The sequence below is a fragment of the Convolutriloba macropyga genome, chromosome 3 (genome assembly GCF_964194025.1).
Source record: "Convolutriloba macropyga chromosome 3, txConMacr16.3, whole genome shotgun sequence".
Lineage (NCBI taxonomy): Eukaryota > Metazoa > Xenacoelomorpha > Acoela > Convolutidae > Convolutriloba > Convolutriloba macropyga.
This window is the reverse complement of record NC_134470.1, coordinates 71,445,336-71,473,262: the sequence shown is the minus strand read 5'-3', so window position 1 is coordinate 71,473,262 and position 27,927 is coordinate 71,445,336. Positions and strand designations below refer to the sequence as shown.

Here is a 27,927-nt window from a genome sequence, read left to right as displayed (position 1 = left end):
GGTTGTAGGATAAAATGAGAAGTGCTTTTTAGGATAAAATTTGATTGTTATATAAAAGTGAGGAAAATGTAGCGGAAAAATTGCAATGATATCCCCGTGTCTAACACTGTTTTCTTAACCGTAAAGCCCAGACTCATTATGTCAGTGAAGTTGTGGAGTTCTGCATATTTTGTCAGTGAAATTCCATAGATTTGCAGTTCTTTGTTTTTATTCTGAAAACGATTTTTTGTGTATACTAGTTTCTGCTTTGTTTTTCCCACTAGAGATAGTACTTACTGTTCGGATGAGCTTTCTGAGTCTCATTTCTCTGATTTATTTTTGTCTGCTTGGTTTACTGTTGTCACAGTTACTGTTTGCTCGGCGATCTCTGTTTCTGTTTGGTACTTCCGTATATTTTTGAAAATTATCCATTTTTGCTGTTCTTCTCGCTCCGCAAATATACTAATATATACTCTTCTGTCCAAGGCCATTGCTTAGTGTTTTGTCTCAAACTGCCTCATCTAGGAATGGTGTTGTCTATTATTGTTTGGTGGTCCCATATTCCGTTGAGAAACGTTTTCTATCTTGAGTATATTTTCTCAATTTAGGCTTTCTCTTCTGAAATTCTGATTGATTTGTTGCTAACGGGTTCAAGTTACTTTTTGAGCACCATAATCCGGAGGTTTTCCCTAATATTGGTGATTTTGATTACTGGTTCTTGGCCAAATCTTCTGACAGTTTTTTTGTATTGTTAGCAATGGCATTAGGTTTGAATTTTTGAAAGTGCATGTCATGAAAACTCGTTTACCTGGTTAGAACATAACATGTCAATACACAATGGATTGAAACTCATATCATAACGTAATGAGTATGCTATCACACTATCTAAGTGTTACTGTACTTGAAATGAGAGGAATTTCTGGTTCGTTAATTTGATACAGCGAGGATCACCGCAAATCTCGAAATATTCGTTGTCACTATTTAATGATAACTGACTTGCATTGTTCCACAAAAGCCATTAACTACTTATTTTTTATTATGAACATGTGAAATTGATCTAAATGCAATCAAAGTCACTCGAGTACTGTTTAAAATGAAGAAAATTATTTGCCAAAAAAAACAATCATTAAAAACTTGTTTTCAAAAAAAAAATTTTTCTTCCCATACGTTTAAAGTATGAATACTGTGGTAGCTTTCTTAGAAAACAAAATTTTAACATGCTGCAGTTTTTATTTTGCAAAGCTTGAAGAAACTTCCGCAGATAGTTTGGCAATGTGTCAGAAGAGCTTTATTATTAAGAGATATTGCGAATAAATTTGTTATCACAAAAGCAGTCTTCTAGAATTGTCAAGCCGAAAAGTTTGTTTGTGTCAGCAATTGGTCTTAAAAACTTTGAATGAATAGATACTGGCATCCAAATGAAAGTCTGGAAAATTTTTTTGATTCAAAGCTTGATTTTTTTCTCCCGATTCTCTACAATTTTTCCAAATCTTTTTGTTTTGAATATGGCAAACTGAAGTAAAGAAAAACATTTGGCCCTACACTTTAGTTACAAAAAACTCTAACCATTATTCACTTAATCCATCTCCAGGGGCTGGTTCAGAAGTTGACTACTTAACCATTTGAGATAATTGCTGAGAAATAACTATAAAAGGCTCCTTTCATCTAGCACATAAAAGAACTGAAACAAAAACTGTTTTTTTTCAAAGTATTAAAAATTTTTTGCTAACTCTTTGCTTTTTCTGGCAATTTTCTGATACGAGATGATTGGTGTGCGTGTTTCTCTTTTGCTTTGTTTTGTTACAATCCGTTGAAAGTGCAACCTTATAAGATTTTTTATGATGTTCCTTTTACAATCGCATGAAATATTTTTTGTTCAGAAACTTCTATCAGCTTCCATGCAAAACATTTTGTCTTATCTTTCCAAAAAATAAATGTCATGATATTGAGTTAAATGGGAGACGGCTGCTGGAGTTATGATAACTTTGGTTTAATACCTGTTCTAAGAAAATAAAACGAGTTGATTACATAACAAAATATTTGACTGGTTTTAATTTCAAATCTAAAGGTAGATTGTTGCCTATATAAACTTGACGGCACAACATGCAAGGGTTCTTCTCGTGGAGGTTTGGCAACCGATAGTGATTTGAGATAGTAATTTTTGTATATAACTTCTTGCCTCTAAAAACAGGCTGTTGCTGTCATTTTTTATTATAGCCGACCGACCTTCAAGATAGTTTCTAGTTAGCCGGTCTATTTAGCTTAGGCTTGGTTTCAATCATAAACATTGTCTATAACAGGGGATGCTTTTAATTTTCATACATTGTTTATTAAATGACAGGTTGGGAAAATCTGAGCGAAAGTACTTTGCCAATTTGCTCTGTTTGCATTTTGGCAGGTTTTTTTCAACAATAAGTTTGAGTTAATTTAAAGTGATAGAAACTGAATCAGGTTACAGGGTTACACGGTAATTTTACTTTCATTTCTCAAATTTTAAGAATTAAATATTGTGACACAAGTGCTTTGAAGGCAAATCTCTTGATACATCATAGTTTTACAGCAAACAAAGATGCAGCTCGCTGTAAGCAAATTTTTTCCAATTTTTCTCATAATTTTCCTACTCACAAACTGTTCTGCAACACCTCTCACTCAGAAGCAGGTAGAAAAACAAAATTATTTAGACAAACTTATTTTCAATATTTGCCTACCTTGCTTTCAGTGCAGGAGAAAAGTCTAAGACTTTGACTATTAAATCAGAGAACAATATGTAATCATTTGTACTTAAAGGATTTAGCTGCAGTAACCTAGAAGTCGTGAGATAAAAGATGGAGAAAAAATATAGCCAAACAAAAAACCCAATCAAAAATGCTCATCCATCAACACTTCCATTTTGAAACAAATCGAGCATGCATTGACGTTTGCCTCTCAACCAAATTAAGCAACTTAGTCTAGACCTGGAATTTACAAAAAGACCTAATAAATCCAGGTGGTGATTATTGGTGATATTGAAATAAGTTACACGGTGAAGGACCCTAGTTGAACTGGAGGTTACTTCTTTTTCATAAGCGCAGTCAATTCTTTTAATAAATTTTTTTCATGGGTTTAGTAAAAAGTCTTTCCATGGCTCTTTTGTGTCAAGCAGAGTCTTTTCATAGTTATCATGGGTCGGACATGCCCTTTACATGGTTCGAGTAAAAATAAGTCTGTTTTTTGCAAATTCAAAACTGAAAAACAACAAGTTTTCTGCTTCTGTACATGGTAGGTGTTTTAATTGTATTGGATTTCTTCTCATTAGCCATGATGAAAATGTGACGTTAGTCATTTTTTTCTCTCAAAAAAAATTATCTTTAGAAAAAACGATGCTTATTTTGACAGATTATTGATTCTTCTAGATAATAAAAGATAGTGCCAAATGGAGCCATATTCCAGACGTTTTATTAACCAACCAAATTCATGGACACGTTCGTTTTGTTGTCTAGCGGTGGATAATTTAGCTCAAGGACGGTAGTTTTAGTTCCAGCCAAAATCGAAGACATCACGCAAAGTCAAACAAATTCTTTTTATACAAAAATTTGTCGAGGGTAGATTTTTCATGCCTTAAATCAATCGTGGACGATCTTTTAATAATTCGTCGTGTAGACTAGGGCAACATATCAGTTGCTTAATTACTGAAAACCATTGTACTGTTTTGGCTTCTTTCCTGCCTCTAATGTTGGCTCATTTTTTGTCAATTAGAAGAAAGTAAAAGTAACATGAGGCTTGAGAGATATTTTCAAAACATGTTGACAAAAACTTGCATCAAAAACATTTCCATCTCATAACAGAAATCTATCTCTAAACAAACGATTGAAGATGAAAAAACATTGCCTTAAAATTCCACTAAAAACTAATTAATAATGCATTCAACGTGCAAAACGGTTGATCAATTTCCTAAATTATGGCTCTAAAAAGCATTGAAAACTAAATATAATTTTAGATGCCAACCTACTAGCATCTCTATAATCATTAGAGGAATCGATTGACATTTTTTTGCAGAACAATTTATTTTAAGGAAACTCAACAAAAAGAAATTTTCGGACTTTTCACATCCGAAATAGTAATAACCACTTGTTGAATCACTCAAAGTTATGTAATTATGATAAGCAAAAAGCTAATCTGATAGGAGTAGGTGAACAACGTTTATCAATAATTTTTAAGATTTCTGTTTTTTTTTCATTTTTCTCCTCGAGAGTATCGGCAGTGAAACTTATTAAATGTTTAAAAATTTCAATCGTAAAATGGGCTTGCAAAGAAACCAGTTGATAAATGCCAAACTATCTTTGATTTTCGCTAGAGAAAGTTTTTGACATTTTTCTCAACATAAAATATTGATGTTTTAGACTACAGTTTCGAAATTTTCAAGTTTTAAGACATACTATTTCAACTTCGAATACTCAAAGTTGTGTACTGATCAATGTGAACTTGAGAATTTTTTTAGGAAGCATACAGAAAACTGTTTTTTTTGTTAGAAAATTCGAGAACCAAAAATTGTTGATTTAAAACTGTAGTTTTTTTCCTCTGAGGCAACTAAAATCACTTTTCAAGCAGTGAACTCGTCGCATGTAAATACGAAAACACCTTCAGAATTAGAAAAGTTTCTTTTGATTTAATCAACTATAGAGTCAAAGAATTTTTCGGAGAGAAATTTAATTTTAGAAAAATAAATTGTATAAGAAAAACTGACATAAATTAAAGTTTTACTCTTATTCTAGCTTCAGATTGCTTTAACCAGCTGAAAAGAACTTTAAATGAGTATATTTGATGCTTATGGAGAGTATCCCGCATTACGGGAAGAAGTCAGTTTTTGTGTTTATGAATAGGTTATTTAAAAAAACAGTTTAGTGAGGGGCAAAAATTGGACCATCTGGCTCTGTTTTCAGATAATTGTAAAAAAAACTGTCCAATAAACTGATTGTCGGGAACTAGCCAAACTTGTGGTTGTTTTAATTAAAATTCTCGTTGCCTCTCAGATCATCGCACCTCTGTAGTAAGAGTGTGAATCGCGGCTAAAAGAAAGTTGTCTGAAAATGACCTTAAAAATATCTGGCGTTAGGCCAAGCTCGTGAATATTTGTCAAGAACTGTATTACAGCACTAATCCAAATTACCCCAAAACTTATGATTAGCAGCTCCTCGGAAAAGAAACAACTTTCAAGATAACTCTACGCAAAAACATTGAAAAACCCTAAATTTGTTCTACAAGGAAACTCTTCAGCTTTTCTATATTGATCGAAGAAAAATTATGCAAGTTCCAGCCATTTGTAGATTTATTATGATTCGGAACCTCTATCGAATAGGTACCTCTAATAAATTAACGAATAAATTAGCAAATAAGTTAACTCATAAATAAATAAATTAGCGAATAAATTAGCGAATAAATTTTTATACAATGGAGAGAATGTTTCAGATCGCTTTTTGCACCTTTGGGCTCCTTTGAGCAATTATTATGACGTAAAGGATACCATATTCGGCTCCCATGTACTCTTCAGGCGATATCTGAACACTATAGGGATTAAGGAAAATAACAAACTTCAAGATGAACAGTATCAGGAATGCATACATTCAAATCTTGATAATTGTTTGAAATTTTTTAGGATCAAAGAACGCCAGATGGCTACTTGGTACCTCGGAATCCGGACGATGAGGAACACTTTTAACAGCACTCTAAATATTATATCGAAGCAAAAAATACAACTATGCGCGAGCTATTCATTAACGTTAAAACAAAGCCGCTGCTGCAAAATTTATATCAGTGGACCTCTACATAGAAACGACTCAAAGACTTTAGTCAAAACAATACCCCTAAGCAAAAGTTGTAATCTTAGAACGAGATGGAATGAGAAAATTTTTGAAAAATTAAATGCTAGCAAAAATGAGACCTACGAATTGGCTAAATTATGGACTTGTTCTGAAGAATTAGTAGCAAGAGCAAATTCATGCTTTGTAAAAGTGAGATATAATGTTTGACTAAAACTTGTGAAACTTTGTTGCTTGTAAGGGCCAACCCCGTGTTCTCCAAAGTTTTCCAAGGTTTCTTAAACTTTACTTTAATGATTATTAAGAATCGTTTGCAGTGGATAAACAGAGATACGAAATTATTCTTGTTGCGCATAAATACCTTTTGGGTATGAAAAACGGATAAAAGTAGAAAAAGTGTCAATAGAATGCAATGCACAAGAGAACGTGCTAACGCAAAAATACCAACCGAACAACGTACCTAAGTTGAAACATGATCATTAATGTGAAGCATGAAGACATTGCAAAGAGAACAATTTCTTAAAACTTAATAAGTCCATAATCTGTTCTATTCGATAGAAACTGGATCATGCCTTTTTTATCTAATCGACTCAATCAGAAAATTTTCAATGGAAGTTATTAAACTTAAAAACAAAAGAAAAGAAACAAATTAGTTCTTCCAAAGTGCCTATAATAGATTTTCAATACTGCAAATCAAATATTCTGAATATCACAATAGTGAACTTTTCCTACAATACATACACTTGTTGTTGTTTTCAAATGTTTTTCCCGAAACACAGAATCTTTTGATTAACAAATTGATTTTTTAAATATGGTTTAATATTTTGAATTTTTTCAGCATATCTCAACTTTACTGAACATTTTTGTATGAGTTTTCAGGCGTTTTTTAGACCAACTAATTGTACAAAAATACAAACTAAATTGAGCAATTTATTTTTTTGATATATAATTTGGTTCCTATTGTCTTTCAAAATTGAAAAGAACAGAAGGCGACAATATTTTGAAATTTAAAAACCACATTAACTTCTCAAGGCATCAAATATTTTAGAAGAGATTTTGCTGAACAGTTCATTCAATTTTTCGAAGATTGTTAATTGATATCATTTTTTTTTATCTTACCGCAAAAGATTATGATAGGCCATAATTGACGAGATAAGGTGCGCGGTTCAACCGCAAAAGATTGAAGCTCAATCCCCTGCCTCAGTAAAGCTTTCTGTGTGAGGGCGAGTTCTCACTGTACAGTAGCTTCTAATTGACCATAGTCTGACCAATAATGACTGCAATGATGGTACCACGCAAAAGTTTCAGATAAAAAGGTCAAAATTACTGAAAACAGAGCAAGAGCAATGCTGATAATAAAATTATCAATCTGAAATGTGGGGAATAATAAACAAAGGGCAGCTGGGAAAAGGGCGCTTTGCTTAATGTCTGTCCTTCTGCCGCTATTACGCATAAATGACCATAATAATTACTATTAGTATTAAAATTGGATAAACAAAAGAAAGACATAGCCTATTTCTTTCTTTGGTTTGGAACAACAACTTTAGAATTCCAAAAAAATAAACGGAACAATAAAATTGGAACAATTCATGGAATTCTGAGGGACCAACAGCTCTGAAAATTTTTCAGCAGTAAATTTGGTCAGATAGGCAATTAAAAAAAATACACGAAAACGTGCATAAATTTTGTTAGGAATAGACTAATGATCATTTATCTATTCCTATTAAAACTTGAAAGCTGGAAAAATTGATTTTAAGCAATATCTCAAACATGATGATGTTTATCGCAAGTACTTGGAACAAATCCGAATTTATTCAAAGTATTGTAGATGTAATAAGCAACCCCCGCGGTTAAAGATATTGGTCCAGTACATTTTTTCAACCTTTCAATTTGAGCGAATTTCCGCTGAATTTCGGCTCATTTATCTGTGTTTTCACCGAAAATGCTTGACACGGGAAACAGCAACCATCAAATCTTGATTGTATACCGTGCATTCCATGATTTTGTTTTCTGCGCCAAATTTGGTGATTAATGAGTGACGTTAAAAATAACAAAAAGGTATTTGGAAACCAATGTCGGTCAGAAGACGACTGTCCTGCCCCTATCTGGACACCTACTAGTGTGATTCAATTTCCCTGTATCTCTCTCAGCGGAATTCAGAGTGGAAAGGGGAGGACGCAAGGAGGAAGATGTGACAGGATTGAGAGGTTCAATAATTACTTTTACAAAACAGGCAAGTTATTTCTGTATCTGAAATGTAAAACTACAACCTAAACATTCATTCAATACTCCATTACAATCTTAAATTAAAACTTCAAAATCGGCAAATTGGACCCAAATTGCATGGTTTTGGAAAATTTCAAGGGCCTGGGCGTGTCTTTGCTGGATTTGGCGGGTACTTTTTGATAATGAAACGTTATTTACAATGATTAAAATGTTTTAAGATGGTAACTTCGTCGTCGTGCTCAAAAAGTGCGTCGTCCAAAATTTCATTTTTTTTTTCGAAATGGTCATATTTTTTCATGATTTTCCTACGAACATCATGCGAATCAAAACCAAGAATGCTCAGTCTATTTTCAGAAAAAAAAGTGCCTATGCGAATAGACTGCACATAATGAGGTAGCAATATACTCTTAGGATACACTGATACAGTATTCCGCAGACGATATACAATTGGTATACAATGTTTCAGCACTGATTTATTATGGTCAAGTAGACAGTAAACATTGAAGTGTTCAATAAATGTTAATGAGTTAACTGTCTGACTAATTGCTCAACAAATTCAACCTTACTAAACCATAAAACAGAATGTACCACTGAGTCTGTGTCAAAAGATCTGATTAACAGGGCTGATTTTGCAATATTTCTTCAAGTTTTTCTAGGATTCTGCCAAAGGGAGGAAAAGCAGTATAGATACCAGGGAATTGCAGTCTGATCAAAAAAGCATTAGACAGAAATGACGAAAAAAAGTTTTAACTCTAAACTTTCTTGTTAACCACAGATGTACTTTAATGGTTTTCGCCAATTCGTGTATAAAACCTGATCTCCTGGAGATTTTGTCGCAACCTTCATTTAAAAACAAAGTTAGCTTCTCTAATAAAGTATGCGTAATATAGAATACTTGCATCAAGTTAGATGAGAACTTTTCGTTGTCCATTTTTTTGACTCCCCAAACTTAATATTAAATTTGCCATAAATTACCAAGAATTTTGCAAATTTTGTTAAATGATACAATATTTCTTAAATATTTGCAAACCGGCCTGAAAATTTTTTGTTCCTTATCGTTAGAAGTTGGCCTTGTATAGTGATTTTATTTACACCATTTTATTATTATGATTTTATTATAATATTTACACATATCGTTCTACATGGTGTAATTTACACTTTTTTCAATTGAATTAAACAATCTCCGAGAAACAGTTAGGAAAGTAAGGAAAATAATCCACATTGCTAAATAAATCAGAGATCTTGTGAAGAGATCAATTGCAAAAATTTACAATTGTGGCATTATCGGCCAAAAATTTGGAAATGCTTGCAAAATTTGCTCAGTATGTTGAGGCTGAGCTTACTAACTCAACTACCAAATTGAATAGCGCTTCAAGGTCATTTCAAGCTGTTCAGTTTAGAATAGCGTGACAAGCGAAATTTAATGCCACATTCTATCGAAGCTATACGGATTTGTTCACGTTGTTCAACATTTATATTTAGCAACTATTATTAGTACACAACCGTCATTCATGAAGTCAAACTGTAACTTAAATTCGAACTAGCTCAAACCACCGGCAAAACAATACTTCGACTTAACAGTATTGCATCAGATTCTTTGCGATTGGATTGCGAATCAACCTGTTATTGATACAGAATATTCGACAAAACTTCTACATGGTTAACAAATTTCCCATGACATCAAATTTACACTGAAAAAGTGACGTTATGGAAAAGTGTTCACATTTTGTCGACATTATTATCTACAACCAATCAACAGTTGAATTTGACATGTAAATCCACGTGACTAGCAGCATAAAAGGAGCTTGAAAAACTACCAAAAATCAGGTGAAATTCGTTAACTTTGTCTTGTTAAATTGACATACAGTGCGTATTGAAGCACACTTTCTTGAGCGGTAAATTACTTGTTATCGTGTCTTGTTTTTGTAGATCAATTTAGTGATTGTACAGTTTTAACTTAACTTTCACTTGTGAAAAGAGAATTAACTTTGATATTCTCAAAACCTTCTTTCTGAGGAACAAAGTTCCTAAGTAAGAGAAACTTTGTGCCAAGCACATAGTCAGTTGCTCTTACTAGTTTTAACGAAGCCTAGCGTAGTTTTGATATTGGTGGTTTTTGAAGCCAATTGAGAAACAGAAAGTTGTTTATTATTTTGAATCAGATTTATAATATCTGAGTTGCTTTAAAAGCGCCCCCCTTAACAAGGAGGTTCGCTACAAATTTGAAAATTGGTTGACAGTTACTTGAAGTCATCCTTAACAATTTGTTAGAAGCAGAATTTGCAATTTCGAATTAAAAGTTGAGTTATTAACAGAAACTCAACAAAAAATTTGGTTGTTTCAATTTGAATTATTTTGTTATTCTGAGAGAAACAAGTTTGTTATACAGCAAAGCTGTGCAATTTGTTATCAAGCGTAATAGAGCAACAAGTAATGCGACGGTAATCTATAGTATAGCGGATATTACAGTTCACAAAAGTTAACTGCAAAAACACAATATCCGGACAGATTTGAAACCGCTGAAACGAACTGGGCGGTGTAAAGTTTTCCTTGACTTTGATAGGAGAGCAGCCGTTACATTTGGTCCGCCGACCAGGACAGTGGAAGGCAAACTGCTGTCCAATCTGATGAAGAGAGTGCCGAAGGCACCCCCCAAAGAGAATCAAACAAATCAACAGCGCAACGCCAGTGAGGCAGACCGAAAGTTGCGAGTGCAATTCACAAAACACGTTGAAGAATTAACCTCGCTTAAAAGGAACAAGCAAAGCAAAAGGCAACCAGGCAATCCCTGCACAACCAGCAGGGAGGAGCTTCAATCAGCAGCTCAAAGGTACGACAAGAAATTCCAAGATTTATTGGAAGAAGTCAACACTAAAACAGCGATTGGCTACAAAATAATTGAAGACTCAGATCGACCCAACAAACTAAAGGTCCTCTACCAACAGACTGTTCACCTTCTAGAGGAAGAAATACCCAAGCAACTGCAGCGTCGAAACAAGCTTGTGCCCTATCAAGTTAATTTCGTTGAAGAGCATCTGAAAGAAGCAAGGAAGCGCAAAGCAAGTTTGGACTATCATTGGCTTTCATATATAAGCAAAGGGACGCAACCAGCAATGAATGCAGAGCAAAGCAACGCAACCCAAGCAGTGAACGACAGCGAGAGCAACAACAACTACCCAACGGACATCCTAGTTGTTCAAACAGTGCAAAATGGAGCAAGAGCAAGTGGCCAAGAGGCGGAGAATGTTTCGGAAACATCTTCAGCAAAGCAAAGGCGAGCGGAAAGGATGAAGAAATTCGATATCGAATTCGAAACAAAGATGCGACTCGAACAAGCACGGTTTGAGCGGAGGAGGCTAGAGCTGGAAATGCAAATGAAGGAACTCGAAACCAAGCATCAACTGCTGGAGGAAGAGCGTGAGCTAGAGCGCAAAGTGAAGAGAACAGCATTAGAGAACGATGATGCTCGTTCCCAATCAACTGGTGCTCGGGACAAATCACCCTTCAACTGGACCCCAAAAAAGAGAGATGTCTCAGACTGGGCCAGCAGTATCGACAACCTTCTAACACCAGATCGATCAACAGCTCGCTTCGATGGGACCCCTGAAGTGAACAGGCAAAGTCACTTCTCACAATATCGCAGTTCACGAGACCGATCCTCAAGTGCTGAAGACCGGGACGTTTCCCCCAGAGCTGGTCGACTACAACATAACATTGGGTACGCAGGTAGCAGTAACCTACCACAGCTGAAGTTGAACAACTTCGACGGAAACCCTCTCGAATGGCCGGAGTGGTCTAGTATGTTCATTGCTACAGTGGATCAACGACAAATACCAGACTCAGAGAAGATGAGCCATCTGAAGACTCTACTGACAGGCAAGGCAAGGTCAGCAATCTCTGGAATGGGCTATTCTGGACAGTTCTATGGTGCTGCATGGAGTATCCTGGAGAGGAAATTTGGGAGGCCTCATGTGATCATTGATGCACAACTGGAGAGCCTTCGCAAAGCAAGTCAGGTGAAACCACACGACTCAACAGGTCTGATCAGTTTCTCAGTTATTGTTTCGAACTTTGTGAATGTGCTCAAAGAGTACAAGCAGATTGGTGATCTGCAATCAAGCTCGACATTGTATATGGCAGTAGATAAACTACCCCAAGTTCTCAAAGAGAAGTGGTGGTTCTATGTTGATGATAAAGGTTAAGATTGGCTTGATCTGATTATGTTTGAAAAATGGCTATCTAGGATTGCTTTCGTGCACGAAGGGTTTTCAGCTTTCAAGGGAGAGCGAAGAGAAGAAGACCGAAGAAGCACAAATAGAGACAAACGGTTCTCGAAAACGTCGAACTTCAGTGCAAGTTCCAACGTGAAAGAAACGAATCAAACGCAAAGTGTTCACTGTCTACTAGCTGATGGCACTCATAAATTATGGAACTGTCCACTATTCAGGAATATGAGTGTGAATGATCGGTACGCAGCAGTGAGAAGGCAACGCTTATGTTACGGATGTCTAGGCAAAGGGCATGCAATCAAAGATTGTAAAGTCAATGCGTGCGGCATCAATGGATGCATCAAGAAGCACAACCGATTGCTACACTCAGAAAACCAAATGGACGAGGGCAATCATGCAGTCAACGTAAGCGCAGCAACAATCAACCAGAGTAACGAAGTTACAAGCTTTCTTCAGATAGTTCCTGTCTCAATACAGAGCAGTGGCAACAGGCTGAACACATATGCTTTCCGCGATAGTGGATCAACGGTTTCATTCATCGATCAAAGTGTGCAAGAGAAGTTACGAGCCCAAGGCACCGATGTGACGCTCAACATAGCTGGCATACACGGAACGAAGGATCTGAAGACAGAAAAGGTTCCTCTAAAAATAAAGGGAGTACATTCAAAAGTGCATTCAATCGAAGCGTCTGCACACCCGTCAATCTCCTTGGGAAACACAAACTACAATTGCAACAAGCTGAAGCAAAGCTTCAACCACTTGAGTGTTTTACCCAACAAAAGCTTCAACTTGATGGAAGTTGGCATCATCCTTGGTCAAGATGCTTATGAGCTACAACGACCATTGGACTACAAGATAGGAACACGAAGTGAACCTTTTGCCGTTCTAACAGAGCTAGGATGGGTAGTCAGTGGACTCATGACGGGCAAAAGGTGAAGAGATGAAATCTCTCAAAGCTGAAAAGGAAATTCCAAAAGTCAGCAAAATTCTACAATTCTCCCCCTTCCTGGATGAAGAAGGACTTATTCGAGCCAAAGGCAGAATAGGCAAAAGTCAGTTGGACTTCAATGCAAAGCATCCAATTTTGCTACATTGGAAACATCATGCGGTTGAATTATTCTTGCGAAACGAGCACAAGGACAATCAACACGAGGGCACTGAGCATGTAAGAAACATTGTTCAGCAGAAGATGTGGATCCTAGGCATACGGAACGCCTTAAGATCAAGCAAGAACAAGTGCATTACCTGCAGAAAAGGCAGAGCACAAACGATAGCACCAGTAATGGCAGATCTACCCGAAGAGCGGTTAGATGCTTCAACTGCCTTTACAAACGTGGGAGTTGACTACTTTGGCCCTTTCATTGTGAAGATTGGGCGAAGGAACGAAAAGCGATGGTGTTGTCTCTTTACATGTCTAACTATGAGAGCGGTGCATATAGAAGTGGTACCCAAGTTGGACACAGATAGTTGTCTCAATGCAATAATGAGATTTATTGCTCGAAGAGGCAAACCGAATACGATCATCAGCGACAATGGGACAAACTTTGTTGGAGCTGAAAGAGAGTTTGCAGAGTACGTTGCGGCATGGAACAAAGAAGGGATCGAAGAACATCTAATTCAACGAGGGATCAGATGGAAGTTCAACCCACCCGCAGCACCTCACTTTGGAGGATTATGGGAGCGGTTGGTGAGAAGTTGCAAGAAAGCAATGTATGCAGTGTTGGGGAACAAATCAGTCACCGAGGACGTTCTTTCAACAACGATGTGTATTGTTGAGCAGACATAAGATCTTTGACTCCAGTCAGTTCAGATGTTAATGACTTAGAAGCATCGACCCCCAATCACTTCTTGCTTGGCAACAAGAACGTTTGCTTACCCTATCTACCATGCGCAGAAGAATTTGTCGATCATCGAAAGCTCTTTCGACAAACTCGAGCCTATGCAAATCTCATATGGGACAGATTTCGTAAAGAATATATGCCAACTCTTAATAATCGGTAAAAATGGCGATCTACGGCGAACGAAACCCTTAAAGAAGGCGATCTCGTTTGGTTGATCGAAGACAGCGATAAGCGTGGATATTACAATCTAGGTCGAGTTACGGAGACCATCGTTGGGTCTGACGGTGTGATTCGATCAGCGATAGTTCGAACAAACGACGGAGTATGCAAGAGACCAGTAGTGAAGCTCGCCCCAGTACTACCTGGAAAAGATGTTTTCACGATGGAAAACAGGGCCGGCGATGTTGAGGCTGAGCTTACTACCTCAACTACCAAATTGAATAGCGCTTCAAGGTCATTTCAAGCTGTTCAGTTTAGAATAGCGTGACAAGCGAAATTTGATGCTACATTCTATCGAAGCTATACGGATTTGTTCACGTTGTTCAACATTTATATTTAGCAACTATGATTAGTACACAATCGTCATTCATGAAGTCAAACTATAACTCAAATTCGAACTACCTCAAACCACCGGCAAAACAATACTACGACTTAACAGTATTGCATCAGATTCTTTGCGATTGGATTGCGAATCAACCTGTTATTGATACAGAATATTCGACAAAACTTCTACATGGTTAACAAATTTCCCATGACATCAAATTTACACTGAAAAAGTGACGTTATGGAAAAGTGTTCACATTTTGTCGACATTATTATCTACAACCAATCAACAGTTGAATTTGACATGTAAATCCACGTGACTAGCAGCATAAAAGGAGCTTGAAAAACTAACAAAAATCAGATGAAATTCGTTAATTTTGTCTTGTTAAATTGACATACAGTGCGTATTGAAGCACACTTTCTTGAGCGGTAAATAACTTGTTATCGTGTCTTGTTTTTGTAGATCAATTCAGTGATTGTACAATTTTAACTTAATTTTCACTTGTGAAAAGAGAATTAACTTTGATATTCTCAAAACTTTCTTTCTGAGGAACAAAGTTCCTAAGTAAGAGAAACTTTGTGCCAAGCACATAGTCAGTTGCTCTTACTGGTTTTAACGAAGCCTAGCATAGTTTTGATATTGGTGGTTATTGAAGCCAATTGAGAAACAGAAAGTTGTATATTATTTTGAATCAGATTTATAATATCTGAATTGCTTTAAAAGCGCCCCCCTTAACAAGGAGGTTCGCTACAAATTTGAAAATTGGTTGACAGTTACTTGAAGTCATCCTTAACAATTTTTTAGAAGCAGAATTTGCAATTTCGAATTATAAGTTGAGTTATCAACAAAAACTCAACAAAAAATTTGGTTGTTTCAATTTGAATTATTTTGTTATTCTGAGAGAAACAAGTTTGTTATACAGCAAAGCTGTGCAATTAGTTATCAAGCGTAATAGAGCAACAAGTAATGCAACGGTAATCTATAGTATAGCGGATAATACAGTTCACAAAAGTTAACTGCAAAAACACAATATCCGGACAGATTTGAAACCGCTGAAACGAACTGGGCGGTGTAAAGTTTTCCTTGACTTTGATAGGAGAGCAGCCGTTACACAGTATGCAATTGATTGTTACCTCGATCTTTTTCATCGTTAAAGCAGTAAAAGTTATGATGATTGCTCACTTAACCATAGATTCGTGTCGACCACAATCTGGTCAATCACGTCAAACTGTCAAAAATGTCGGGAAATTATAGAAAATGACAGCTGAAAACAGGCTGCACATAACACACTGCAAAAATAATGATTAATGCTGTTCCACTACAATAACACAGAAACAAAATTATTAATTGCTCTCGAATGAGACGCAATTATTGTAAACGCTTGTGTCCTTTTTATGCAATTTTTTCGCATGATTTGTGCTTTTCTTCTAGAATAATCTTTGACTTCTCAACTGACTTTTTCACGCACTTCTTCTTGATTTTTGAGTGATTTCAATTGCTCCCACTGCGAAAATAAGTTTGTTGTTCAAACATATCCGATTGTTTGAGACGCCATGACAAGGTCCTGATAGTCCAGTGGTTAATACCATCGTCGAGGTTAAGGTGCCTGCGGAGATTGAGGTTCGGCTCCTACCGTTGACGGAGGGCTATTTTCTGCATTAAATCTTCAACTAGAAAGTGAGAAGCCTCAAAAATTCAACCATGTACCTACTGAGTGTAGAATTATGTATATTTGCTTTTATCCGAAATTGTATGTCATTGACGCAGATACCCGAAATTGTATGTCATTTTATAGGAGTCATCCCAAAGTCTTTGGTCTGCTCTTCTGTGAGTAACTGCACCTTCTATGGGAACGACAACTTTGCGCTGGATGATCCAGAAGTTCAAGAGAACGAAAAATTGTCATGGAAATGTCAGTTAGTTCTGCCTCAAAAATTCCAATGAGTTCATCTTAAACAAATTTGAATCTCATCCGAATAAAAAAATACATGCGATAAACAGTCCTAACCAAAATGATGTCTCAATACATTTGATACCTCCCACCCAGGTTCGGGTCCAAGGTAACAAAAATGCAGATCCAGATCAATTTGCTCCAGATCAATAACTTATAAATTATAATTTTCACTCGTATAAAACTTTGGATCCCACCCAATCTTTGAATCAATCATACAGCCTATAGGCCTTCAAAAAACGGTCTGCGTCATAAATAAGGCCAAAGCAAAACTTGACCATTCTAAGAACAGAGTATGTTTAAGGATCAAGAAGAAAATTTATAACGAAAATCAAAACACGGTGAAACATTACAAAAAAATTTATTGAAACTTTTATAAACTTATGTTTCTCTTGCAAAAAAAACGTTACAAAATTTTTTTCTAAAAATGCGAACACTACAAAAATTTCTCAGAATAGGTTAGTAAGATTGAAAACATTTGCATTACGTGTAAAAATTAGTCTTTCGAGCTACATTCTTAAGATGATTTTTCAATTACACGGTTTAAGACCGTCAATCAACAATCATGTTTGAATTAATTGTCTTTTGTTAATCAAGCAGAGTGATTTCGTACTTTCGACTATAATTTGATCTGAAGGTATGTGAAATTTAAGAGACGATTTTTCTCTGAAATTAAGATATCCTATTTCTGAAGAAATATCCCCGTCTACAGTTCAAGAAGTTTCTAGAAAAATCTTCAGAATTGATGCTTAGGTAATGCTGAAGATTACCAAATGATGATTATGTAAAGCAGAGGTCTTTTTGAAGACAAAAATAATTTTGTTCGGGTAGGAAATGCAATCAAGTACTTTTTATTTATTATTTTTATCATTTTTGCATGAGTGGAAGCTGCATGCTGCGAAAACGAAACTTCGACGAGTCCAGACCACCATTCGAGCTGTTGAACGGAGATCAAATGTTGGAAGAGATCCGAAAACAGTTCAAAAAGAAATGTCATTGGCGCCAAGACTCTGTAAACACTATTAAAGATTTGGAGGTTCTGATTGAGATTCTCACAAATGGACCAACCCCGATGGTTAGTATATCAAGAAATTTGTTAAACATTTGTTTTTTCCTAAAGTTTTGCATGCTTTTTGAATATTTGTTTGCCAAATAAGTGATCTTAAGTATCTTTCTGCATAGTTCCATTGAAATGAAGGCTATGCTAAGGTTGAGGTATTTATCCGAACTCGTCTCTGACGTAACAATTGCTATCACGATGATGACCACACGACTGCAAAGTGATCAGAAAAAGCGATAATAACGTTTAAACTATGGTCACTGCGTCCTTAGCGTTTGAGCGCCACGGCTCGTAAAGTATCTACACAAGTTTTTCACACAACATGAGCATCATTTACGTTTCAATGTTCTGAAACATTTATTTACAATTTTTCATGAAAGATTTCCGTTTTCCTAACTGCTGCTGCAAAATCGCCCATACATTTTCAATCGGATGTAAAATATAACTATGCTAGTTACTACAGTACCTCTCACTCTTTTTTTGGAGGCTATCGCCGGCTGTCTTCGATTACTGCATAGATGTTTTATCTTGATGAAAAATAAGGACATGAAAAAGCATGTTTTTCCGTAATATCTCAATATTACTAATTAGCCTTAAATGGAAGACCAACAAGCAATTTATGTCCATATGATTGTGCTGCACCCCAAAGTGATTCCTTGTCCAAATTAGAAATTTCTGATTTTTTCAAAACATCTCGTTTCGTTCATTCCCAATCTGATCACTGGAGATGCACCTTATAGTAATCTCAAAATATACAATATTCTGCATTAAAAGTGAACTTTTTGATTGATAGAACTCATTCTGATTGCAAACACTTGCTTTTTGCGTTCAAACAAACTTGAGCATTTTCTTAGAAAACTCCAAATTTTTGGAGAATTCTACTGGCTATACCTCTGGAAATCATATAAAATCAGAGAAATTAGTCATGCGCTAATCGTGCTTCATTGCGATTTCTGGATTTTTGAAAACACCCTTTCGTAAATTTTTTCGGGATTGTGATAAATTTGGGAGTTTCCTTTCAATCTTTTGATCCCAAAAATCTTATTTGGCAAAACTTTGTTTGCAAGTCGTGCACTTGGTCTTCATTTAAAGCTCATTTCTGTTTGTTTTTATCCATTAAAATCAGTCACTATGTAGCGTATCAATTTTGGCAAACAACGGTTCCATCAAGTTTTTTTAGCGGAGAAAACGAGATTGAAATTACCCTAAAATTGTCAAAATTTTCAGATTTTTGCAAGCCTTAGCATAAATCACGCTCAAAATGTAGGAAAGATGTTCTAAGTAGATTTCAGTTATAATTACTTTTCCTTTTAACTAAAAGCGTTCCCGGAGGTTGGTGCCAGAGTAAATCAGCGCTGGATCAGTATAGAGACATTCTGTTTTTTAAGATGACGAGTACTCTTTTCATGTCCCAATTTACACGGGCCAGTCTTGATATTTGACTAAAATTTACTGCACGAAAAAAAAAATGCTCAGCTTAACTCCCGCCAACAAGGTTTGATTCATAGGCGATTCGAACTTCCACGTGTGTACTTGGAACTTTTAATTTGCGTAGCAAGTCGTAACCACAAAGCTAAATGGACTTGTGGTAATTGCCTATAAACTAGCTGATTTATAAAATATGTATACTACTATAGTATTTACCAGCTATAAGCTACAAAAGTATGGTGATAATTTGCATCCTTTTATTCAAAGCTTTTGGGTTACTCTCTTGCAAAGTTCTTAGATAATCGTCCTGATCATACGTTTTAACAGGTAAACGTAACCTGCATGAAACAAGCAAAATCTTGGTAGATCTCTGTTGGAGCAGGCCTGTGTTAGTAACGGCAAAAAAATTTCTCATAACTCGTTCAAAAAATGAACTGTATTAGGCTGATTGACCAAAAAAAAACTGCTGTGATGGTAGACTGAAACTATGGAATAAAACACAAAAATGGGCTCAAAATAGAAAAACAAAAAGAAGAAATAGGCTAAATAATGCATTGAAAACCAATTTATTATTCTTGGAAAGAAAACACCGCGAAATTGTATAAGTTGCATGTGTGTCCACAAATTTAATATTTTATCAACACATGTCAGTATTTATCAAGAAAAGTTAGCTTAACAAAGGTCTTCTCAAGGGAAGTCAAGATGTCTTGGCATATGATGTATCAAGTTTCGTTTTACGTAAAACGAAACTTGATATTATATCTATAGTATAGTAACATATGCAGTCGGCATATGATAATATACTAGATATAATACTATATACTGTTGTTCACACGCGCAGTTTGGTTTAATGGCTTTAGGTAGAACCAGAGCCCTATTATGCAGTATCTTCTGGCTTGTCCCCTGAAGCTATAGAAGCTGAGCAGTACAAACAGTGCAGTGCATCGGGTAATCAGCCGATTCCAGAGGAGGAAGATACCATAACAGTACGTACCCTTCTTACATTCCCTACCAAAGAACCTATATGGTTAGAAACCATATTAGACCATAAAACGCACAAGAATTGCGGTTGAAAGCGTGAAATCCGGTGAAAAATATTTCACCACTTAAAATATCAAGTATTACAAAAAATCACCGCATATTTTCACCGCATTTATTGTTCTATAAAATATTGTATGAAATGAGGTTTGTAGCAATAAAATTTTTATTTTTACAGCCAAAGCGGTGATAAATTGAATTTCACAGGTAAAATTTCCGAATGTTACCAAAATTCAACACCGAAATTGCTGATATTTCATCTACAAAATTTCACCTCGTTCACCGCTAAGTCCGTCGAGTGTTTTGAGGTGAAATATAATATATTTTCACCGCCATTTACTGTAATTCTTACATTATTTTTCGTTAAAACCTCGGCCCAGTTCAAGTATGGTCAGTCAAAACTGTCGCTGGTTAAATTTAGAAACCAACATTTCTCAAAAATCTTGTTCACCACAATCTTCAATAAATATTGGCCTATAATGTAATAACACACTAATTTATTTTTCCATTTATGTATAGATAACACCACTAACGGCTATCGTGAGTGGTGTTAACTATACATAAATGGAAAAAAAATTTATTGTGTAATTACATTATAGGCCATTATTTACTAAAGATTGTGATCAACTTGATTTTTGAGAAATTTTGGTTTTTAAATTGAAACTCAGTATTTACTAAAAAATCTACAAAATCATTCCTAGACTATTTGTAGCCGTTACCAAGTTGTCCAAAAAAAAGACAATTTTAACATTTTCTAGCAAATATGCAGATAATTCGCTTGATGCAGTCAAAAGTGAACTTCGTGCATGATCTTGCTATTGCAATTAGAAACTCTGTGATTTCTGTTGCATGATTTCAGTTGCAATTAATGAAAAAAAGTAATTGTTCCGACCCATATACTCGAATGGGTTTTTTTAATCAGTCAATTTTGACCGATCGATATATTCATAGTGGAGAGTTGTGAGTGTTATCATTAAAAAGCCCGTCCAGCATAGAATATGGAATTAGAAGATTTTTTCATTTTTGTTTTCTAGAGCGAGTTATCGTGGTTTGAATTTTGTGAATATTAGACCGATTTGCGTTATCTTCATTCTAATTTTCGGAATTTTTGCCTAGAACTTTGTCAATTTTGCTAAAATGTTTAGAAATTGTTTGCAACAGTACTCTTAATTTTTTTAGACAAAAGGTAATGTTGACCATTTTGCTTTACTTTTTTGGCTAAAGTTTTAGCTAAATATTTCAAAATGAAGCCTTTTTCACCAAAACTGACTGAACTAAGCTTTTTTGGTCCACTTTGATTAAATTTGCCGGAGGTACACACCCAAAAACAACTGACACAGACGTTTGAGCTACAAATGGGAGCTAGACGTACTTCCACTTCCATTGTGAGTAGACTGGAATTAAAATTTTGCCTTTTTTACTCTATGATTACCACAGACGCGGCGTTTATTTTTGATCCTTAATTAAACAAATTATCTGCATCTATAATATTTGAAAGAATTGAGTGTGCCTAATTGACAAAAAGCAATAGCAAGGTTGTTTTTGGTCCAATTTTGTACTGTTACAATTCAAAAAGGAATTTGTATCGTAATCAGTCTGTCTTTTTTATGTTAATTATAAAAAAAATCAAATCAAAGCTCTCAGTTGATAGGTCTAATTGTGTTTTTAAGCAGTTACAAACTATTTTGTTAATTTTCTTTACTCAAAAGATTATGGTCGTCTTGACTTTTTAAAATGTTTGATTTTTAATTAAAGAATGTCCTACTGAACTTTTCCACTATCTTTCTCTTAAAATAACCAACCTGTAGCTTAGTGTCAGCAAAGATCAAAGCTTCCTCTTCCTCTTTTAACTCTTTTTTGCGGTTTTACGCGTTAAGTTACGGTTTTCTGGCTTTAATTCTACATTTTTTTTAGTTTTTAGGCATTGGCCCACTTGTCACGTTCCTTCTCGTTTTGTCACATCTTCACATTATTGACAGATCAAATACAACTTTATTGGCGTTAAAATTAAGGTACAGTTGAACATATAAAAGTCTTTAAAGGCATCGATTATGGTTTAAACGTCTTCGACATTCATTTCGCGAAGAATTTAATTGATTTTTTTTACATTTGTCTTTGACTGTTTTTTTACTTTGTTTTTTAAGTCGCATGAAATGCAAAGGATAAAGACAGTTCTCATTGGTTTTTTGAAGGATTAAGTAAGCCTGGAATCTTATTTTAGTAGATAGCTGATGGCTTTCTAGAGTTTGAATGCAAAGGATAAAGACAGTTCTCATTGGTTTTTTGAAGGATTAAGTAAGCCTGGAATCTTATTTTAGTAGATAGCTGATGGTTTTCTAGACTTTGAAACAAGTTGTTTAAAAAAAATGATAAAAAAAATTTTCTAATTTTGCAATTTTTCCCTTTCTGTCTATTTGTTACCTAGTCCCGTTAACTGCATGCCTCATATGACATTGTCGTTGTCGCGTGATTATGCAAGTGTACAAAATCAAACGTTTTTAAGGTATTCGTTATCAAGTGTTTACTTCCACACGAGTTTTTTGCGAAAAAGTAAACCAAATTTTGATTTTTGTCAATATTTTACATTCTTTTTGTAGACGTCAGACAATTTTCGAACTTGTTTAATTGGTTCATTTTGTAGCTTATAGTCTTCATGACTTTGAAAATAATTGTTTTCGAAAAATACAAAAGTATTACTTTTTTTGTCCTTTTTTCTCTTTTTTGTCTGATTTTAACCTTATCTCATTAATAAGAGGTCACATGCCACAATTTTTTCGGTAGAAAAAAGGTTAATAAGAGGTCACATGCCACAATTTTTTTGGTAGAAAAAAAGCTAAATGGAATGTATTTTTATGGGCAAAATAAGGCATTACGGCTTCGACAGCGTATTCCCGCAAAAGTTCTTTGAGTTTTTAGTTGTTGTCTCTATTTGTTGTTCTTTTTTAACCGCATAAAAAATTGAATAATGAAAGAGCTGAATTCTCTCCTACTGAGCCGCACATCATTATAAACATGTTGGATGTCTTCATTTGCCATCTTATGGTTTTCATTACTTTGAAGCTAATTGTTTCAAAATAAAAATATTCAATTGTTTTAAATGAAACTAAAATATAAGCCAATTTTTTCTGTTGCCGTTTTTGTTCTCTTCTGTCTAATTGTAATCGAGCTTTAATAAAGATTGGTCTCATATCTCTTCTAGTGAAATACCAGTTTTTTGTTTACCTTCAGTTTTATCTTACACTCTTTTTTGAACTTCATTTCAAGTTTTTTTCGAAATTGAGATAAAGTTTTTGGATGTAAATAATGTTTGTTGTTATGATTGTTTGATTTTGTTGTTCGTCTTGACTTGCTTTCATAACAATGACTGATATCATTAATCTAATGCGGTTTTTCTTGTTTACGCCATTGAGTTATCTTCGTTGGAGGCGATCTTTTTGTTAATACAATTTTTTTTGAAAAATATTTGAATTTTTGTTGTTTTTCTATCTGTGCCTCAATTGGTAGACGTTTATGCCAAAAATGCGGATGAGTGAGGCCATAACTTTATGTGCAAGCGCACATTATCGAGCTTCCTTTATTAACGAATGCCTCATGCTCGTTCCAGAGCAAAACTTAACACTTAATGGAATATATTTCTGAATAACTTTGTATACTTTAAACTAGCCCTGCTTGACGCAGGTTTAAAACTTGGAAACTAGCATGCAATTTTTAGGACAAATCATTTTCAGTTTCTAATATATAGTTGAAATCAGTTGACCTCTATCATTTTTTTCCATTGCCAAATTTATTGCCAAAGCGACCGCTTGAAGCAAATGATATCTTAATCAGAAAGCACTTCGAGTGCATGATAGTCTAACTAGAAACAATTTGAAGCGCAAATGCGTCTAGCCAGAATTGATATTTGAGCTAAATTGAGTATGCTTAGATATTTTAAGCTAACTTCAAGGGCAAAATATTTCGGTTGATTCTGATCAGAGGTCCACACTAAAAAAAGTTCAGGTAAATTTACCTGAACCAAGCTCAGGTAACTGGAAGTTCAGGTGAAGTTCAGGTGTAAAAGCACCTGAAATACACTTGAACTATATTTCAGGTAAATTTTCACCTGAACAAGTTCAGGTGTGGTTACCTGAAAAAAAAAATTTGCATTCAGCAGTGAAGCAACAAAAATTTAGCAGTGTCCAGCTTTTTTTAAATTTTGCAAAGTTTCGGCTAATTTCAGCATCAAATTTTCCCACTCTTCAGCTCTTCTGATGTTTCTAGTTTGAAGAAGTTTTTTCGGAACCATTCAGCTGAGATTCATCTAAAAATTACATTATACTGGAAAATTTTCTCAATGGTCGATTGATAAATTGACTGGGGAAAATTTTTCCGACAGTTGTTCATTTTTCTGTTGTCCTCCGTTTTGTTTGTGTGCTCTAATCGTGAGAGTTTGTAAGGATCCGCATTTGCTGCGCTTCCTAATAGTGTTTTCTGGTTTTTGAGCTCGTCAGGTTGTTTTTTGGCTGGTTTAAATTTGCCTGAAAAAATTCCTGAGTTTAACTGAATCGACTTCTTCTTCCTCTTTTTCTATTGAATTTTTTAAATGTTTTTTGGCGGTTGTACGCGTTAGCTTACGGTTTTCTGGCTTTGATACTACTAGATTCTACATTTTTTTTAATTTTTATGTATTAGCCCACTTGTCACGTTCCTTCTCGTTTTGTCACATCTTCACAATAATGACATTTCACATGCTACATTATTGGCGTTTAATTTAAAGCAGAATTGAACATATGACAGTCTTTAAAGGCATCGATTATTGTCTTCGATGCTCCTTTCTCGAAGTAATTAAATGATATTTTACATTCGTCTTTGACTGTAGTTTTTGCTTTGTCTTTATAGTTGCATGACATTTAAAAGATAAAGACAGTTTTCATTGGTTTTTTGGAGGAATATATAAACCTTGAATCTAGTTTTAGTAGATAGCTTATGGTCTTCATGACTTTGAAAATAATTGTTTTCGAAAAATACAAAAGTATTACTTTTTTGTCCTTTTTTCTCTTTTTTGTCTGATTTTAACCTTATCTCATTAATAAGAGGTCACATGCCACAATTTTTTCGGTAGAAAATAGGTTAATAAGAGGTCACATGCCACAATTTTTTTGGTAGAAAAAAGGCTAAATGGAATGCATTTTTATGGGCGAAATAGGGCATTACGGCTTCGACAGCGTGTTCCCGCAAGTTTTAATTGAGTTTTTGTTTGTTGTCTCTATTTGTTGTTCTTTTTTGAACCTCATAAAAAAATTGAATAATGAAAGAGCTGAATTCTCTCCTACTGAGCCGCACATCATTATAAACATGTTGGATGTCTTCATTTGCCATCTTATGGTTTTCATTACTTTGAAGCTAATTGTTTCAAAATAAAAATTTCAATTTTTTTAAATGAAACTAAAATATAAGCCAATTTTTTTGTAGCTGTTTTTGTTCTTTTCTGTCTAATCGTTATCGAGCGTTATTAAAGAGTGGTCTCATGTCTCTTCTAGTGAAATACCAGTTTTCTGTTTAGCTTCACTTTTAGCTCTCACTCTTTTTTGAACTTATTTTCAAGTTTTTTTCTAAATGGAGATAAAGTTTTGGATGTAATTAATGTTTGTTCTTATGGTTGTTTGATTTTGTTGTTCGTCTTGACTTGCTTTCATAATAATGACTGATATGATTAATCTAATGCGGCATTTCTTGTTTACTCCATTGAGTTATCTTCGTTAGAGGCGATCTTTTTGTTAATACATTTTTTTTGAAAAATACTTGAATTTTTGGTGGGTTTCTATCGGTGCCTCATTTGGTAGACATCTATGCCAAAAATGCGGATGAATGGGGGCTGGAACTTTATGTGCAAACGCACATTACCGAGCCTCCTTTATTAACGAATGCCTCATGCTCGTTCCAGAGCAAAACTTAACACTTAATGGAATAAATTTCTGAACCACTTTGTTTACTTTAAACCAGCTCTGCTTGACGCAGGTTTAAAACTTGGAAACTAGCATGCAATTCGTAGATCAAATCCATTTCAGTTTCTAATATATAGTTGAAATCGGGTGAACTCTATCTTTTTTTCCTATTGCCAAAGTTATTGCCAAAGCGACCGCTTGAAGCACAGGATATTTTAATCAGAATGCACTTCAAGTGCATGATAGTCTAACTAGAAACAATTTGGAGCGCATATGCGTCTGGCCAGAATTGATATTTGAGCAAAATTGAGTATGCTTAGTGATTTTAAGCTAACTTTAAGGGCAAGAAAATTTCGAGCACGGTTGGTTCTGATCAGAAGTCATTTCGGTCTGATGCGGTCTGATCATAGTTCATTCGGATGGTCTGATCAGATATGATTTTGCGTCAGGGACGTCGGCTTGGCCACTTTATTTCTTATGTCTCTATAATGTTATCACTACAAGTAACACTATCTCAAATTGCATATGTCTCTAGCATGTGGTCACTAATTTCTATATCAATCTCTTGAAACCCAGGTTTAGGTCCAGTTCAAATTTTGGTCTGATCAGACTTTCAAGACCAAAATTATCTCTGATCAGATTTTCCGGACGGAAATTAACCCTGATCAGACTTTCTAGACCCAAGTTACCTCTGATCAGACTTTCCAGACACAAAGGGTCTCTGATCAGAATTTTCAGACCGAAGGCGTTCTGATCAAACCATCTTCAGACCATGGTCCAGACTCAAATTCAGACCATTTCCCAGACCTTAATCAGACTATGATCAGACTCAAGTGCGCTTGAGGAGGTTATGATCAAACCCAGTTGCGCTCGAAGCATTTATGGTCAGACCCAGTTGCGCTTGTAGCCATTTAAGATCAGACTGAAGCGCGCTCGAAAGCAGTTCTGATCATACTCAAATGCGTTCAAAATAGTCTGATCAGATAAAAATTTTACTTTTGAACAAACCCTTACTTTTGCTATAATATATGCATTTCATAAAAACTGACTTTTGCAGTATTTAATTCATCTAAGGAAAAATCAATCATAAAAATATTGCTTAAGAAAACGAAACCCAACTGTTGAGAACAATTTTTTAGTGTACCGTTTAGTGTATATTTTTGACTCAATGGATGAACTTAGACAGCTTTCTACAAGAAATCTCGTGGTCTCCAGTTGATCAAAATTTCCTCTGAAGGGGACCGGCCTTTGCTATCAGCTGGATTCCTTTTTATGATCAGAGCTATTGGACTTTAGATGAGTCTGTGATCAGAACGCTGCTCTATTGTTGCCTCTTGGTAGAGCAAACATCTCTAAGTAAAAAAAAACAAAAAAAAATTGAAAAAATAAGGCGCTTGAATTGGTCCTTGATCAGACCCAATTGCGTTCGAAAACATTTCTGATCAGATCCAAGTGCGCTCGAATTGGCCTCTGATCAGACCAAAGTGCGCTCGACAAGGTTATGATCAGACCCAATTGCGCTCGAAGTCGCCTCTGATCAGAACCAAGTGCGCTCGAATCTGCCTATGATCAGACTCTTCAGACCAAATTGACCTCTGATCAGACCATCTCCAGACCATCGACCAGACTGTACTGCGCTCGAACTTCCGTCCAGACCCTGTAATTTTGGTCTGAGAACACATGGGTGTGCGCTCGACTGGGTCTGACCATAAACCAATTTGGGTCTGGACCTCAACCTGGGAACGATACAGTTCGTCTGAAAAAGAAACCGTGTCTTTTGCCATCCATTTTACGGGAGTTTAAATTTCAGGCGCCTGAGTCCATTGCATCAATTATTGGCGGGCAGTCTTCGCAAGACCTCTTGGCTTCTGTTCAACCACCGCAACAAGGAGGAATATCAAAACATCCTTAA

At 35.3% G+C, this 27,927-nt stretch overlaps 2 protein-coding genes across 2 annotated transcripts in view; both read left to right on the top strand.

Annotated features, from left to right (window-relative positions):
* The first annotated feature begins 2,545 nt into the window (after positions 1 to 2,545).
* On the top strand, positions 2,546 to 27,927 carry LOC142336724 (uncharacterized). The gene is made up of 7 exons (XM_075385636.1): positions 2,546 to 2,638; positions 5,612 to 5,663; positions 7,834 to 8,007; positions 16,410 to 16,531; positions 17,446 to 17,640; positions 19,914 to 20,039; positions 27,826 to 27,927. Exons 1-7 carry the CDS (start codon positions 2,549 to 2,551, stop codon positions 27,925 to 27,927), a joined length of 861 nt encoding a protein of 286 aa, XP_075241751.1. The 5' UTR covers positions 2,546 to 2,548.
* The window catches only part of LOC142336427 (beta-soluble NSF attachment protein-like), a 409,326-nt gene continuing 385,620 nt past the window's right edge, over positions 4,222 to 27,927 (top strand). The window contains exon 1 of the mRNA XM_075385258.1: positions 4,222 to 4,234. The gene's annotated coding sequence lies outside the window, so the exon portion shown is untranslated. The remainder of the gene's footprint in view (positions 4,235 to 27,927) is intronic.

What these genes read in the sequence shown, in the direction of transcription:
- LOC142336724 (XM_075385636.1), top strand. Translation starts at nt 2,549, where the DNA reads ATGCAGCTCGCTGTAAGCAAATTTTTTCCAATTTTTCTCATAATTTTC. An exon ending in TAATTACTTTTACAAAACAG is followed by an intron (nt 8,008 to 16,409) that starts GCAAGTTATTTC and finishes GTCATTTTATAG; the next exon opens with GAGTCATCCCAAAGTCTTTG. An exon ending in AGGAGGAAGATACCATAACA is followed by an intron (nt 20,040 to 27,825) that starts GTACGTACCCTT and finishes TTTAAATTTCAG; the next exon opens with GCGCCTGAGTCCATTGCATC.